The sequence below is a fragment of the Geotrypetes seraphini genome, chromosome 12, assembly GCF_902459505.1.
Source record: "Geotrypetes seraphini chromosome 12, aGeoSer1.1, whole genome shotgun sequence".
In the NCBI taxonomy this organism is placed as follows: Eukaryota; Metazoa; Chordata; class Amphibia; order Gymnophiona; family Dermophiidae; genus Geotrypetes; species Geotrypetes seraphini.
In genome coordinates, this window is record NC_047095.1 from 109,543,318 (window position 1) to 109,560,131 (window position 16,814).

Genomic DNA, 16,814 nt, shown 5'->3' on the forward strand with positions numbered 1-16,814 from the left:
CCCCGAGATGAAGAAGCAAAAGATCTGGCACCGGGCGTGACACCGAAGATCATCCAGAAGAGGCAGCAGCTGATGCCAACGCATGCCCCGCTGACCCCACCAAGAGATGTAGACTCTGCGATGACGAAGGCCCAAGTGCTGACCACACGGTCGGACAACTGCACGCTCCCCAGCCCAATGGACGAAGGAGTGTCCAATGATCCAAACCGACAGGACACGCTGTACAGCATCTGTAAGGCAAAACCCAGCAGTCACGCCAACGTCCCCGAAACCAAGAGGTTACTAAAAGAAAGCCATGCAGTGAAGCAGCGCAGTCACCCCCAATGCACCCTCCCACATACACCACCCAACCCCTACCAGCTGAAAGGCACCCTCTGTAACCCAGCCCACCAGACCGAGAACCGTCCTGTCCAGAACCCGACGGACGAATGTAACCACGATAGGCCCTGGACGACCAGCGGCCCAGCCGTTGAATAGCCGCAGCAGGCACCCCAGCCTCAAAGGCACTAGTAGCAGCCCCTATGCGGAAGGAGTGCGTGCCAAAGCACACTGACACCTCGCCGCACCAACTCAGGGCCCGCCGCAAGACCGTAAAAAACTGATAACGGGTGAGCTGAACACCATCTGCGTGTAGCAACAACGCAATGTCAGAACTAGGACGAACCGCCATATAGGCAGCCAGGGAGTGGACGGGGTATGAAGCATAGCCCGCCACTTGGTGCAAAACCAATGTGCACCCCCTGCTCAGCTGTTCCAACTTAGATCGGGCGATGAATAAATGCACCAAACCCTGCTCCACATGAACCTGGCTACACAGGAGACCCCGAAGACCCTGGACGTCGGACGGGTGCACAAGCAACTCGCCCACCCGCAAAGCCCCGAAGAAGGCCAAGGAAAAGGCCGCTCGGAACAGACAGGCTTCAAAGTCTCAACTCGCCACTACCGGCAACACCCCGATGAGACGGGACAACAAGGCATGTGTGACAGGCAGCCGGGAATCGGGCAGCCATGGAGCTACCCGGCCCCAGGCTGCCAACATCCTGCGTTGCAAAAATCCCGACGCCGGGCAAGACCAACCGAAGGCCCTACAAAAGAAAGCAAAGCCCGCCAAGTGGCCCGCCGCCACGCTACGGGAACAGCCCACAAGCTGAGAACCGGCCAAGAAGTCAGCCAACAAGACCTCCGATACTGGTCCGGGGACCCATCCCCGCGTACGCAGAAAGTCGCACATGGTCGAGAAACCCCGATTGTACCGAGTCCAAGTGGAGGGAGCTACAGACCGCTGTAACAAGCACCAGATCCGCTCACCACCAGGCTCCACAAATGCTCTGGCATCGGCGACCCATCCATCTTCGCTGGCGCCAGCTCCCGAAACTGCAAGAATTGAGAACGAGAAAGAGCATCAGCAAGCCTGTTCTGAACCCCAGGGACCCGCCGCCAATTCTCCGGCCACTCAGCAGCGCACCAGTCCCCTTGACAATAAAGGCCGAAGCCCACACCACCAGCAGCATCCGATTGCAGATCCAGATCCAAACTAGAGACATCAGGATGCTGGATCGGGAGCAACCCATTAAAGTGAGATAAGAACAGCGACCACATCTGCAAATCCGCCCGAATCCCAGCCCTAATCCGGACAAAGTGATGGCGATCATGAACGCCCGACGTCGCCACCGCCAGATGACGGGAAAAAGCACATTCCATAGGCAGTACCCGCCAAGCAAAGTTAAGGGACCCTAACAAAGACTGAACAACCCGCAGAGTAGGTTTCCGGGTACCCCGAACCAACGAGATCAAGGACAACAACTGACGCACTTTACCTTGTGGGAGCCGAGTCACCATAGCGACCGAGTCGATCTCAATACCCAAGAAGGTGAGACAAGAAGTAGGCCCCTCAGATTTATCAGCTGATAACGACACCCCAAATTCCGCCGCCATGCTTTCGAACGTAGACTTCAACAGGCTATAATCACCAGAACCCGCCCCCCTACGAAAAGAAAATCATCGAGATAGTGAACTACCAACTCCCTCCTTGCGCGTCGAACAGTAACCCAATGGAGAAATGAACTGAATAATTCAAAAAACGCGCAGGAGACCGAACAACCCATCGGCAGGCATCTATCAAAATAAATTGCCCCCTCAAACCAAAATCCAAGCAACGGATACGAGGAAGGATGGACCGGCAACAACCGAAAGGCCGACTTGATGTCCACTTTGGCCAACAAGGCCCCAACGCCCGCAATGCGCACCAGGCGCAAGGCACTATCAAAGGAAGCATAGCGAACAGAACAGAGATCATGAGGAATGCCATCGTTCACGGAGCGCCCCACGGGCCTAGACAAATTATGGATTAAAGGATATTTACCAGGCTCCTTCTTAGGAATAATCGCCAAAGGAGACAACACCATCACCGGGAACGGACGCTCCCGAAAGGGACCCGCAACCCGCCCCCTGTCGAGCTCCTCACGCAACTTCCACCTCACTTCCTTTCGCAGCTGGGATACATAAGAAGCATTAGAAGCCTGCACATTAGTCTGAGGCAGCAAACATGGAATCACAAAACCCTCGTTAAATCCCCTATCCAGAACCGCAGCCGCCCGCGTATCCCTATATTGGTCCAACCAAGGCTGCATGGCACCCACCCGGACCGGACTGGGCAACCGCTGAATCTCCACCTCACTTGGCTGGGGCGGGAGGCACCCCAGCTCCCTTCTTGGGGCACTTGAGCACTGAGTGCCCTTGACTACACAAGGAGCAGGCGTGACGGAACCGACAGTCGGGAAAGGAACAGAAAGATTTATTAAACAACCAGCAGAGACCTGGGCCCCCCTGGCACCCAGGCCTCCCGAGGGTCGAAAGGAACGCACCCCCCTGGGACCGGAAACCCCGACTTACCCGAAGCACCCATACCGGACCCCCCAGGTTTCGCCATATGGGTCAACCACAGATTGATGTCTTGCGTACCCCAGGACATATGCCCGTTCTCCTCCATTTTGTCGTGGAACGCTTCATCATAGTTGAGCCACGCCCACCCACGCCCACCCACCGAACCGCTGATACGCATCCAGGATGGAGTCCGCATAAGACAGCAAAAGACCGTAGTCCTTGGGACGCTCCCGACCCCAGACACTGGCCAACCTCAAAAACACGCGCATCCAGTTCAAGACATTGCGGGACACCAACCCCACTTTCGACTTCCCCCCCTCCTTCTTGCTTTTCTTTTTACGCCCACGCACCTGGTCCTCCAGAAGCCGAAAAACGTCAATACATGCACACTTCTTAATCTTGTGGCGAAGCAACAACGGAACCTTTTCCCACAACTCCAACAGCGCCACAAGGGCAGGAGCCCCCCGACCATCGCCCTCCTGCACCGTCCTCTCACCTGCCCCCCGCCGAGGTGACCCAGACGTGGAAGACGATGTCGAAGAGGAAGAAGAGGTTAAAGAAGACAAAGAGGACGAAGAAGAAGCCCTACTCCGATGGCCTTTCTTACCCTTCCCCTTCCCCTTCCACCTCCCCTTTCCCTTTCTACCCTTACCACCAGTCCCAGCCATTAGGCCAAGTTACCTGTGGTCCGGTTGCTTTCGTCCTGCGTCCAGCATCTTCAGTACCAGGAGTGGCACCCTCCGCAGCAACCACCATAGCCGGACTCCCGCGAGCCGTTTGCACCGGCTCCTTGATGCCAATCCGCTGGGCTTCAACCCGTCCTCCGCACGATCCTTCCACAGCAGATGGCCCGGCACTGCGCTCACGTCCAGCGGTGATATCCTGGGGGAAAAAATCCAGACAGGGGCCAGCAACCTGCACAGCATGAGGGTAAGTTAGCCCAGGTGCCCAAGCCCCCACCCGCTGGTCCCCTACCCCGTCAATCCCCCGAGGTCCACCCACAACCGCTGCGCCCTAGCCCCAAGTACAGCCCAGGGGCCAGATCCCCAAGGAGGCCCCCAAGGCCCCAACATCCAAGGAGACCACCAGCCAGGAGGGCCCGCTGGCGACCCGCGACCTATCCCAGATGTCGAGGGCTGGACAGAAATCTCCAACGACCCCCCCCATCTGCACCACACTCCACTGAGGGAGTAGCCGCCCCTCCCCGCCAGCCAGACTCCAACCCAGCACTAGCCTGCTTATCATCCAGTGCAGCCACAGGCACACCAGCCGCTGAAAGGACCCCAGCAGTCAACGGCCCATCTGTCCCACTATGAGCCCCCCTGAAGTCTCCACTGACCCATTTCCAGGCCAGGACACGCCATGATCCCTCCCACGGACTACCGACTGCCTGCTCCGGCTCCTGCGGGTCGACCCCACACCATCATGCACCGCTGGCATCTCCCCCACAACCTCCAGCGCTATAGCAGTTTGGGCGGCTGAACGCGAGTGCCGAGGAGGCAACGATCTACCCCCCCCCTGCAGCAGCACTCACCGGCTCCAGATCAGCCTCATCCAAGGAATCACCGGCCAGGAGAGACAGCTCAGCCGCATCAGTGGGGTTACAGGGTGCACGCGTCATAACTCCCCGCTGCCGACACGCTAGGGAAGCAGGGACCGCCAGGAGACGAAACCACCGAACACGTGGCAGGGCGCAAGCTCCCACAAACCAGCCGACGCCAAATTTGCCTCGGAGGACCGGAAACCGTTAGGGTCCTCCGAGAGCCCTTTTATTTATAGCCTACCCGCCCTGCCCTGCAGCTGCGACCCGACCTATCGGAGGAAACCCCCCATCGGAAATGACCTCCTCCCTATCTCCTCTTTTGCCCTATACTTAACCCTCCTCCCCCTTGTTTTCCCGACAGGCGGCCCCGCGGGCCTTCCAGCTCCGCGTTAGAGCCGCCCGTCGAGACAAGCTCTCGGGCTATTTATTCTAAAAGCTAAGTTACTCAGCATTTCATATTCTGCTCTTTTCACTGTTTTTCAGCATTAAATCTGCTTAATTTCTCTTCTCCTCCCTGTTTCTTACTTAAAAAAATAAAAAAAACACAAAAAAAATAAACCCTTTTCTTTTCCTCTTTCCCTTTCCCTTCATAGGAATAAGGGTAAGACTTATAGTCCCACCAACCCCAGGGACCACTTTTCAGATATAGAGACCCAAATAATCAGGACTACTCAAATCAAGTCACTTCACAACCAATCAAGATGACCTTTATTCTATGAATCACTGTGGTGCTTTAATTCCAAGACACAGTATTTGGAGGCTTAAGGCTTACCCCATCTGTCTTCAACTTGCTAGTATTAAGGAGGAGCTCTGCAAACTTAAACAGGAATTGAATACAATTAAAGCAGCTTCCATCACTCCACAAAATCATACCAACTTACCACCTCTACCTCAAAGAATAAAACAGCCCAGGAATAAATGGGTCACAGTAAGCTCAGGAAGACTGCGACATGTAACACAGAAACATCCACCTTCACAAATATTACCTCTACAGAATTCCTTCGCTCCACTAGTACACTGCGATACTCAAGAAAACAGAAGGGAGGTGGGACTGGAACCAATGAAGGTAACTCAAGAGAACAAGCGCACCCTAAGCACAAATAAAAAAGCCAAAAACAGAAAACTATTACTGTTGGGGGATTTCATCATCAGAGGCATTAACCTTGGAACACAAGGCGAGGAGACCAAAATAGTGACATGTCTTCCAGGATCCTCAGCTACAAGGAGTTCCAGGCAAATACAGACTATAATTAAGGAAGAAACTAAGGATTTTAACACTGATGTTGTTATCCATCTGGGAACAAATGACCTGGCCAACAACTCCATACTTGCAGCACCGAAAGCTTTCCGGGAGCTTGGTGAGGGCGTGAAACCTTTTGTAAAGACTTTAGCTTTTTATGAAATACTGCCTGCATATGGAAAGGGAGAGCAAAGAGTGAAAAACACAGAGGACTTTAATAGATGGCTCAAAGCCTAGTGTCATCAAGAAGGCTTCAGGTACATAGGAGGATGGGGAAATACATGGAAGGACAAGAAGCTATATTGCACTGATGGGCTACATATTACTACAGCAGGAAAAAGAAACCTTGCAGATAAATTTAGACAATATTTTTCTAGGCATTTAAACTAGAAGGTGGGGGTGGTGTATGTATGAAGGACAATTATAGAGACAACTTCCGGCAAAAGAAAAGAAAGTAGTAAAGACTAAAAATAAGCAATATCAGCAACTCATTTCTTAGTATTGCAACGGAAAGTGAAACGAAACAAAAACCCATACAAAAAAAGGAGATTATCGCTGAAAAATAGCTGGAAAGCGATGACCACAAATGCTCGCAGTCAAACAACAAAGTTCATGATCTGCAAGCCCTGATATTAGAGGCAGATCTAGATATTGTTGCTATCACAGAGACATGGTTCAGTGAATCACATGGGTGGGATGCAAACATATCAGGATATAATCTTTTTAGGAAGGACAGATGGTCAAAAAGGTGGAGGAGTAGCTCTCTATGTAAAGATCAATATCAAAGTGACTGAAATGCAAGGGACCTGGGGAGAGGAAGAAGCGATATGGATCGCTCTGAAAAGAGAAGATGGAACTTCTATCTACATGGGTGTAGTCTACAGACCTCCGACTTAATCGCAGCAAATTGATAATGATCTGATTGTGGATATCCAAAAGTTTGGAAGGAAAGAGGAGACTCTGCTATTGGGAGATTTCAACCTGCTGGATGCGGACTGGAATGTTCCATCTGTGGAATCAGAAAAAAGTAGGGAGATTGTGGATGCCTTTCAAGAGGCTCTGCTCAGACAAATGGTGATGGAACCCACAAGGGAAAAAGCGATATTGGATCTGGTCCTCACAAATGGAGAGAGTATCTCTAATGTTCGAGTGGGTGCTCACCTGGGAAGTAGCGATCATCAAATGGTTTGGTTTAATATAACGGCTAAAGTGGAGAGCGGCCCCATGATACTTAAAGTCCTAGATTTCAAACGTATGGACTTTAATGCAAAGGGAGAGTACCTGAAGAAAGAGGATGGGAGGATATAAGAGAAGTGGAAAGACAATGGTCTAAGCTGAAAGGAGCGATAAAAATGGCTACGGACCTTTATGTGAAGAAAATCAATAAAAACAAGAGAAAAAGGAAGCCGATATGGTTCTCCAACCTAGTGGCTGAGAAAATAAAGGCGAAAGAGTTGGCGTTCGTGAAATATAAAAAAACCCAAGAAGAGGAGAGCAAAAAGGACTACAGTGTGAAACTGAAAGAAGTCAAGAGAGAAATACATCTGGCGAAAGCACAGGCTGAAGAACAAATGGCTAAAAATGTAAAAAAGGGAGACAAAAATTTTTCAAATATATTAGTGAAAAGAGGAAGATGAAAAATGGAATTGCTAGGCTAAAAGATACTGGGAACCAATATGTGGAGAGTGATGAGGAGAAAACAAATGCGTTAAACAAATATTTCTGTTCTGTGTTCACAGAAGAAAATCCTGGAGAAGGATCAAGATTGTCTGGCAAAGTTACAAAAGAAAATGGAGTAGATTCTGTGTCGTTCACGGAGGAGGGTGTTTATGAGCAACTTGAAAAACTGAAGATGGACAAAGCGATGGGACCAGACGGGATCCATCCCAGGATACTAAGGGAGCTCAGAGAGGTTCTGGCGAGTCCTATTAAAGACTTGTTCAATAAATCTCTGGAGACGGGAGTGATTCCTGGGGATTGGAGGAGAGCGGATGTGGTCCCTATTCATAAAATTGTCACAGGGATGAAGCAGGAAACTACAGGCCGGTGAGCCTCACTTCAGTTGTTGGAAAAATAATGGAAGTGTTGCTGAAAGAAAGGATAGTGTACTTCCTTGAATCTAATGGGTTATAGGATCCTAGGCAACATGGCCAAACGAACCTGATTGAATTTTTTGATTGGGTGACCAGAGAGCTGGATCGAGGACATATGCTAGATGTAATTTACTTGGATTTCAGCAAAGCCTTTGATATGGTTCCTCATAGGAGGCTGTTGAACAAACTTGAAGGGCTGAAGTTAGGACCCAAAGTGGTAAACTGGGTCAGAAACTGGCTGTCAAACAGACGCCAGAGGGTGGTGGTTAATGGAAGTCGCTCGGAGGAAGGAAAGGTGAGTAGTGGAATCCATCAGGGTTTGGTGCTGGGGCCAATCCTGTTCAATATGTTTGTGAGTGACATTGCTGTAGGGTTAAAAGGAAAAGTGTGCCTTTTGCAGATGATACCAAGATTTGTAACAGAGTAGACACCGAAGAGGGAGTGGAAAATATGAAAAAGGATCTGCAAAAGTTAGAGGAATGGTCTAATGCCTGGCAACTAAAATTCAATGCAAAGAAATGCAGAGTAATGCATTTGGGGATTAATAATAGGAAGGAACCGTATATGCTGGGAGGAGAGAAGCTGATATGCACGGATGGGGAGAGGGACTTTGGGGTGATAGTATCCGAAGATCTAAAAGCTAAAAAACAGTGTGACAAGGCAGTGGCTGCTGCCAGAAGGATGCTGGGCTGTATAAAGAGAGGCATAGTCAGTAGAAGGAAGAAGGTGTTGATACCCCTTGTGGCCGGGACCGTCCCTGAGTAGGTGGAAGGCCAGGCTCTGACCACAGGCAGATTTATTGTAGCGCCTTTTATGTGGCTGGATAAATGACAAACCTGGAAGTCGGATTGTCTAGGAACTGGATTCAACTTTATTAAAGTTTTCAAAGACAAAAAAAAAAACAACTGAGAACAGGTAGTTACTTTTGCACACTCTCCAGAGCCAAGTATATGCGCAAGTCCTTGTGTCCTGCCTGGAGCTTCCAGGTTCAATAATCAGAGCAAGCTCACACAAAACCAAAAAGAGAAAAACAAAAAGGTTTGGGATTCCAAGTGCCCCGTCATATGCTTCAGTCACTGGAAGTCGTCCCCAGAGAAAAACAAAATCAATTACTTTCCTTTTATAAGTTCTCTGGAGGTGAGGCCACTTAAAGTTTTTTATAGTGACTTTAAGGCTACTTAAAGTTTCTTATAGTGACTTTCCAGAATTGGACAGGACTATCTCTGCCCTGCTTCCAGGCCTGCTTGTCTTCAGGGTTTTAATTAACCTGGACTGGATTTCTGGGAGAGTTAGCAGGCCCTACTATATCCCACTCTCTCCTACATCCATATCTTCCCCAGGTTCACTCTCTCCAGTAAGACTGTTCATTTCTCAGTCATTAACCCCGTAGCACCGGCTGTCTCTCCACCCGGTAACCTCAGGCTGTTCCTCCCAGCTCCCTCCTTGCCTGTGAGTTGGCTCCTTGTTAACCTGACCTCTGCCTTGCACCTCTCTTGGATCACCCTCCCAGGGTTTGTCCGGCCAGGCAAGATACCTCCCAGGGTTTCCAATCTCCCTCCTGCTGGGCTGCCTCTGGGACAAGGTTCTAGGCTGGGGCTCAGGCACGCCGTAGTAGCTGCAATCCTTCCTGGTTGAAGGTTGATTGGGTTTTGCCACAGCTGAGCCTCCTTGCTGCTTCTCTCTAGTTTGTATTTGAGGTTTTTTCACAGGCACACCCAGGGGCTTAACTCCACCCTCTCCTGGATTGGTTTTGGGTTTCAGAGAGGGAGGAAAGGAGTAATAGGGGGAATGATTAGGTTCTAGTGCCCTCCCCCTCTGACTCTTAGGCTGAGCTATCACCTGTCTTTGCTCTACCCTTCCGGGCTGTGCCGGCTGTCCCGGCTCCATGCCGGCTTTTCCTGGAACAGGGCAGGATGCATGCTAGGGTTCGTGGTTCTTTTGGCTGGGTCAGGGGCTTCCCTGTCACACCCTGTACAGATCATTGGTAAGGCTCCACTTAGAGTGTTGTGTTCAGTTTTGGAGAGCGTATCTGGCGAAGGACATAAGAAGACTTGAGGCGGTCCAGAGGAAGGCGACGAAAATGATAGCAGGCTTGCGCCAGAAGACATATGAGGAGAGACTGGAAACCCTGAATATGTATACCTTAGAGGAAAGGAGAGACAGGGGAATTATGATTCAGACGTTCAAATACTTGAATGGGTTTTAATGTAGAACAAAATCTTTTCCAGAGAAAGGAAAATGGTAAAACCAGAGGACATAATTTGAGGTTGAGGGGTGGTAGATTCAAGAGCAATGTTAGGAAATTCTACATTACGGAGAGGGTAGTGGATGCCTGGAATGCGCTCCCAAGAGAGGTGGTGGAGAGTAAAACTGTGACTGAGTTCAAAGAAGCATGGGATGAACACAGAGAATTTAGAATCAGAAAATAATATTAAATATTGAACTAAGGCCAGTACTGGGCAGACTTGCACGGTCTGTGTCTGTATATGGCCATTTGGTGGAGGATGGGCTGGGGAGGGTTTCAATAGCTGGAAGGGTGTAGATGGGCTGGAGTAAGTCTTAACAGAGATTTCGGCAGTTGGAATCCAAGCACAGTACCGGGTAAAGCTTTGGATTCTTGCCCAGAAATAGCTAAGAAGAAAAAATTTAAAAAATCTAAATTGAATCAGGTTGGGTAGACTGGATAGACCATTTGGGTCTTTATCTGCCGTCATCTACTATGTTACTATGTTATAAGGTGCCGATCCTTTGGGCCCAAACCTGAGGCTAATAGATAGATTTTCGCCTTTCTTTTGCCCATGGTGAAAGGAATTGATAATAATCCGTTCCTGGCTCCTCACGGGCTCTGAAGGGGCTCAAAAGGGGCGTGTCCTGCCCCTTTGGCCAGACCCCTTGGACATATGACTGCAGGCTGCTTACCGTGGCTTCCCTTGATTTTTAAAGAGCCACCAAGGACCCATCTCGTAGCGCTGGACGCCAGGTCTGCTGCGGGGGCTGCCTCCTCCGATGAAATGAAGAGTGCTGCTGGAGGCACTGGCTGTGGAATTAAGTATTATACTGTTTTATTTTTCTGGTTATGTTGTCAGTTTCTGATAACAGAGTGAACTCTGGAATATGTGGAAAAATGGCTCATTATTACATAAAGAGGGCAAACTCTTTTTCTAAGTTTACAAATGTATACTAGTTTGCATATATTTAGATTGGTTTATACATACATGGTGGTTCCACTATAAGGATATCATACACATCATTCGACAGTGTGCACAATTAGAATATAAAAATAGCCTTACTGGGTCAGACCAAAGGTCCATCATGCCCAGTAGCTTGTTCTCACGGTGGCCAATCCAGGTCACTAGTACCTGGCCAAAACTCAAGGAGTAGCAACATTCCATGCTACCAATCCAGATCAAGCAGTGGCTTATCCCATGTCTTTCTCAATAACAGGCTATGGACTTTTCTTCCAGGAACTTGTCCAAACTTTTCTTAAAAGCAGCTATGCTATCCGCTCTTACCACAATCTCTGGCAATGCATTCCAGAGCTTAACTATTCTCTGAGTGAAAAAAAAAGTTTCTCCTTTTGGTTTTAAAAGTATTTCTCTGTGACTTCATCGAGTGTCCTAGTCTTTGTCATTTTTGATGGAGTGGAAAATCGATCCACTTGTACCCTTTCTACTCCACTCAGGATTTTGTAGACTTCAATCATATCTTTCTCAGTGAATGATAATATATATATATATATATATATATATATATGTGTGCGTGTGCGTGTGTGTGTGTGTGTGTGTGCGTGTGCGTGTGTGCGTGTGCTTGTGTGTGTGTGTGTGCGTGTGCGCGTGTGCATGTGTGTGTGTGTGTTTGGGTTCTGCTGACTTTCATTTGATAGTTACATGTAATGACATAGAATAGGTTGTTGACACTCCTTGTACTTCCCCTGACCTGCCCACTTTTGTGATGGCTGGTAAATGCTGATATTTAGTGGCATTGCCCAGATAAGTGCTGAAGAATATCGGTGGATGAGTGGCCCTAAACAAGTTAGTATCCCCTTTTATTAAACTGCGATGGAAGTTTTTAGCACAGAAAGCAGCGCTGAATCTGCGCTGCTCCTGATACTCATAGAGTTCCTATGAATGTCGTGAGCAGTGCGAGACATTCAGCTCAGCAGCCCGTGCTAAAAACTGCTAACGCAGTTTAATAAAAGGAGGCCTAAGTGGGCATGAGCTTCTTGAGTCCATTTAAATCACTCTGAGTGAAGTGCTTACATTTAGCTGTTAAAGTTATAGGACTAGGGGAATTTTGTGATTGTAGATTTCACTGGCTATCCATGCATACCCTTCACCGCTAAGTTGCAGATGTACTAAAATGTGTTACAGTGACGCTCTGAGCTCCAGCTTACATCATTCTAATGCATGAATAGAAAAGAACTTCCCATGCCATAAATTAATGGTATGAAAACTACAATTGTATTAAAAGTGTGAAATGAAAGAAAAACAGTGTACACTACCGATTGTATCATCAGGAGTGTATGTCTCCCTTTCTCTCAGTTGTTATTTTTCTAGATGGGACAGACAAAGAAAATTCCATTTTCTAACTTTCTTCATCACATAATTAATTCTGAATTTAAATCACCTTTCAGTGGAGGTAGAGAATGCAAAGCTTTCTGCAGAGGCTGGCTAACTTTTATAAATGTACTAGCTGATGCCCCGGCGTTGCACGGGTATTTAATTATAGCAATAACACTGTAAATGGAATCAAATAAAGATACTTTATAGTGGTGAATGAAATTATTTTTTTACAGCTTTATAAAAAGTACAATATTCAAATTATAATGTGAAATATTTGACAAAATGAATTCAATACAACAAACACAAAACTTGATTATAAACAACATTTTTAGTTTCACCTCCAGGAGCAAGAACATATAAATTCTTGGGTGAACCCACCCTTGAGCAAGCAACATAGAGTTGTCCATGGGAAAAACAGGGGGATCTTAAATCCACTCCACAGTATGTAATAGTCAGTCCCTGTGATTTGTTGATTGTGATAGAGAATGCAAGTCTCACTGGAATTTGCAATCTCTTAAACTGAAAAGGAAGATCTGTTGGAATAAGTGGCATCCAAAAGTTTCAGTATTGATTTAAACAACTCAATATGTGGAAACTCAGGTTGAAAAGAAACTCCATGCAGTTTTTTCCCGGTTCAGAATGGAACCTGTGTTCCTAGTTCAGCATATGTGAGTACTCATGTAATGTAATAACATTATGAACTGGGGTGCATGAAGGAAACAGTTACAAACACAGTTAGAACATACAAACTCTATATGTATGGTGTCCGTGGTAGAATAGAAATGATGTCCCTAGTGGTTATAGTGTCATAGAAAGTGTTTTGTAGTTGGAATTACTGTGAGAATGGCAGCTTGTTACATTTTTTCCATTGACATGAATGGGTGAAATCTGATTTTCTGTTTGTAGCTCCGCCCACGTGTGCAGGTGGGCCGCGAGACCCCCAGAACATATCACCCCAGGTAGTGAGGGATCTGCATACCAAGTTTCGTTCAAATCGGTCAAGCCGTTTTTGCGTGATCGCGGTACATACACACACACATACATACACACATACATACCTCCGATTTTATATATATAGATTTACAAAGCTCAAAAATGCAGATGGTTCTGTAGTTGTAAATTTTTGGATGCTAATCCTTCTGTGAGAAAACTGAATATGGAGTGATGTGAGTAGAGGAAGGAGTGATATTTAGGGGGACTACTGCAAATGAGTTTATGGCTGCCAGTTAATCCCTTTCTGCTTCCTTGCTCTTTTATTCCCGTCTCCTTTCTCCCAGTTCTGATACTTCCTCCCCTCTTTTCTCCAACCTCATCTTCTAACTTTTCCTCTTTACTTTCTCCCTTCTTCTACTCTTTAATTTCCCTTTTATCTCATACCACACCCCATCATTGATTCCTTTGTTCTCACTTCTCTTTTTTACACCTTCTTTTTTCTCTTCTCTGCTTTCTTCTCCTCCTCTTTCTGCTCTTTTTTTGCCTTTTCTGTCTTCTTATTGTCTCAGATGCATCTTCATCTATGGTGACTATCAACTTCCTCTAGCGTTTCTAGTGTTTCCACCTTGGTTCTGGTCTCATTTTATTACTAATAGTGAGAAACCTCCACCAGCACTTTCAGACTTTACTGACTACTGCCTAGTGTTCAGCAGTTAGTTTCTGTGTTGGGTTAGATGCATATAGATGGGTAGAAAACAGAGGTGCTAGAGTCCAGTGAGCAAGGCTAAATCCATATGGGTAGGATATGCTTTTACTGCTAAGGCCTGACAACATGGCAGGTATGAGCTGAAGATTTTGAAAAAACCCAAAAACCCCCATGGTGGAATAGGAGGTTAAAGATATCTGACACAAACTTTTCTTTCATATTATCAAACAAATATAAAACTTGTGACTAGTACTATTTCTAACCTTTATCCTAATCCTAATCCTATTTCACTTTTCTCTATCTTATTCATTGATTCTAATTTCATATTATCTGTCATTCATTGTCCTTTCAGTCCTGTATCCTTGAACTATTACAACTTCCTGGCTTTTGTGTCTGCAGTGGAAGAGATTAACGAAATCTCAGAGCTCTTACCCAACCTCACACTGGGATTCCACATTTATGAACCTTACAACAATTTATTATTAATGTATAGAGCTGCTGTAAATATATTTTCAGGAATGGAAAGCGGGATCCCAAATTACAGCTGCAAAACATCTGGCCCATTGGCTGCTGTCATTGAAGGTCTTCCAGCTGAGCATTCGAGTGAGTTTTCAAGACATTCCAGGATATACCAGTACCCACAGGTCAGGGAAGATCTTAATTTTACTTCATATCCTCTTCTACATCCCCTTCTCAGAGAAACTAGTGTTCAGCAACACAAGACCAAATTATTAACTACTCACACTTAATAATGAGAAACTGCAAAATTGAAATTCTGATTTTGAAACAAAAGTTGTAAAATAGACTACATGAAATAATGCAGCACAGAAAAGACTATTCCAAAAGGTAATCTAACTCAGAACAAGTAGAGATAAAATGATTCCCAAAATAAAGTCTCAAGTCCAAGTATAGAGAGACGTGAAAAGTCATCAATTTAAGAAAAAATATACATTAAATTTTAAGAGGTAAACCTACCCTTTAACTTCTGAGCCTTATCATCTGAGCCTTGATCTCATTCCATTAAGGAGCTCATTTTCAAAAAAGAAAAAATCCAAAAAGTTGCAGATGGATGACCAAGGAGTAAAAGGGGTGCTCAGGGAGAATAAGGCCATAGTGGAAAGACTGAATGAATTATTTGCTTCTGTCTTTACGGAAGAAGTTGTAAGAGATCTACCTGAACCGGAAATGGTTTTTAAGGTTGATGATGTGGAGAAACTGAAAGAAATCTCGTTGAATCTGGAAGTTGTACTAAGCCAAATTGACAAGTTAAAAAGTGATAAATCGCCAGGACCTGATAGTTTACATCCCAGGGTACTAAAAGGACTCAAACATGAAATTGCTGGCCTGCTGCTAAAATTGTCTGTTGTACCTAAAGATTGTAGGGTGGATACTGTTACGCCAATTTTTAAAAAGGGCTCCAGGGGATATCCGTGAAAATACAGACTGGTAAGCCTCACTTTGGTGCCAGGTAAAATGTTAGAAATGACTATGAGAAATAAAATTGTGGGACGCATAGACAAACATGATTTAATGAGACGGAGACAGCATGGGTTCAGCCGAGGGAGATCTTGCCTAACAAATTTGCTTGACTTCTTTGAAGGTGTGAATAAACATGTTGATAAAAGTGAGCCGGTTGATATAGTGTATCTAGATTTTTAGAAAGCTTTTGATAAAGTTCCTCATAAGTGCTCCTGAGAAAATTAGAGTCAGTTGTGGATTAGGAATTGGTTATCGGATAGAAAACAGAGGGTAGGTTTAAATGGAAATTTTTCTCAATGGAGGAGAGTAAACAGTGGAGTGCCACAGGGGTCTGTACCAGGACCGGTGCTATTTAACTTATTTATAAATTATTGGGAAATTGGAACGACGAGTGAGGTGATTAAATTTGCAGATGACGCTAAACTGTTCAAAGTTATTAAAACGCATACAATTGTGAAAAATTGCATGCGGACCTTGGGAAATTGGAAGACCGGGTGTCCAAGTGGCAGATGAAATTTAATGTGGACAAATGCAGATTGGGAAGAATAACCTGAATCATAGTTACCAGATGCTTGGGTCCAATTTGGGGGTTAAAACCCAAGAAAAGGTTCTGGATATCATTGTAGACAATACGATGAAACCTTCTGCGTAATGTGCCGCGGCAGCCAAAAAACAAACAGGATGCTAGGAATTATTACAAAAGGGATGGTTAACAAGACTAAGAATGTCATAATGCCCCTATATCACTCCATGGTGCAACCTCATTTGGAATATTGTGTTCACTTCTGGTCTCCTTATCTCATGAAAGATATAGTGGTGCTAGAAAAGGTTCAAAGAAGAACGACCAAGATGGTAAAGGATATTTAACTCCTCTCGTATGAGAAAAGACTAAAAATGGTTAGGGCTTTTCATCTTGGAAAAGAGATGGCTGAGGGGAGATAAGATTAAAGTCTACAAAATCCTGAGTGTAGTAGAACTGGTACAAGTGGATCGATTTTTCAAAAATTACAAAGACTAGGGGACACTCGATGAAGTTACAGGGAAATACTCTTAAAACCAATAGGAGGAAATTATTTTTCACTTATAGAATAGTTAAGCTCTAGAACGCATTGCCAGAGGATGTGGTATAAGTGGATAGCGTAGCTGATTTTAAGAAAGGTTTAACAAGTTCCTGGAGGAAAAGTCCATAGATTGTTATAGAGAAAGACATGGGGAAGCCACTGCTTGCCCTATATTGGTAGCATGGAATATTGCTACACCTTGAGTTTTGGCCAGGTACTAGTGACCTGGATTGGCCACCATGAGCATGGTCTACTGGACCATTGGTCTGACCCAGTAAGGCTATTCTTGTGTTCTTATGTTCTCCCCAAACCTT

At 46.1% G+C, this 16,814-nt stretch overlaps 1 protein-coding gene across 1 annotated transcript in view; it reads left to right on the forward strand.

Annotated features, from left to right (window-relative positions):
• The first annotated feature begins 1,008 nt into the window (after window positions 1-1,008).
• The window catches only part of LOC117346285 (vomeronasal type-2 receptor 26-like), a 64,750-nt gene continuing 48,944 nt past the window's right edge, over window positions 1,009-16,814 (forward strand). Inside the window, exons 1-3 of the mRNA XM_033915686.1 lie at window positions 1,009-1,575; window positions 13,824-13,840; window positions 14,313-14,604. Of these exons, the coding sequence (XP_033771577.1) occupies window positions 1,009-1,575; window positions 13,824-13,840; window positions 14,313-14,604 (876 nt within the window). The remainder of the gene's footprint in view (window positions 1,576-13,823; window positions 13,841-14,312; window positions 14,605-16,814) is intronic.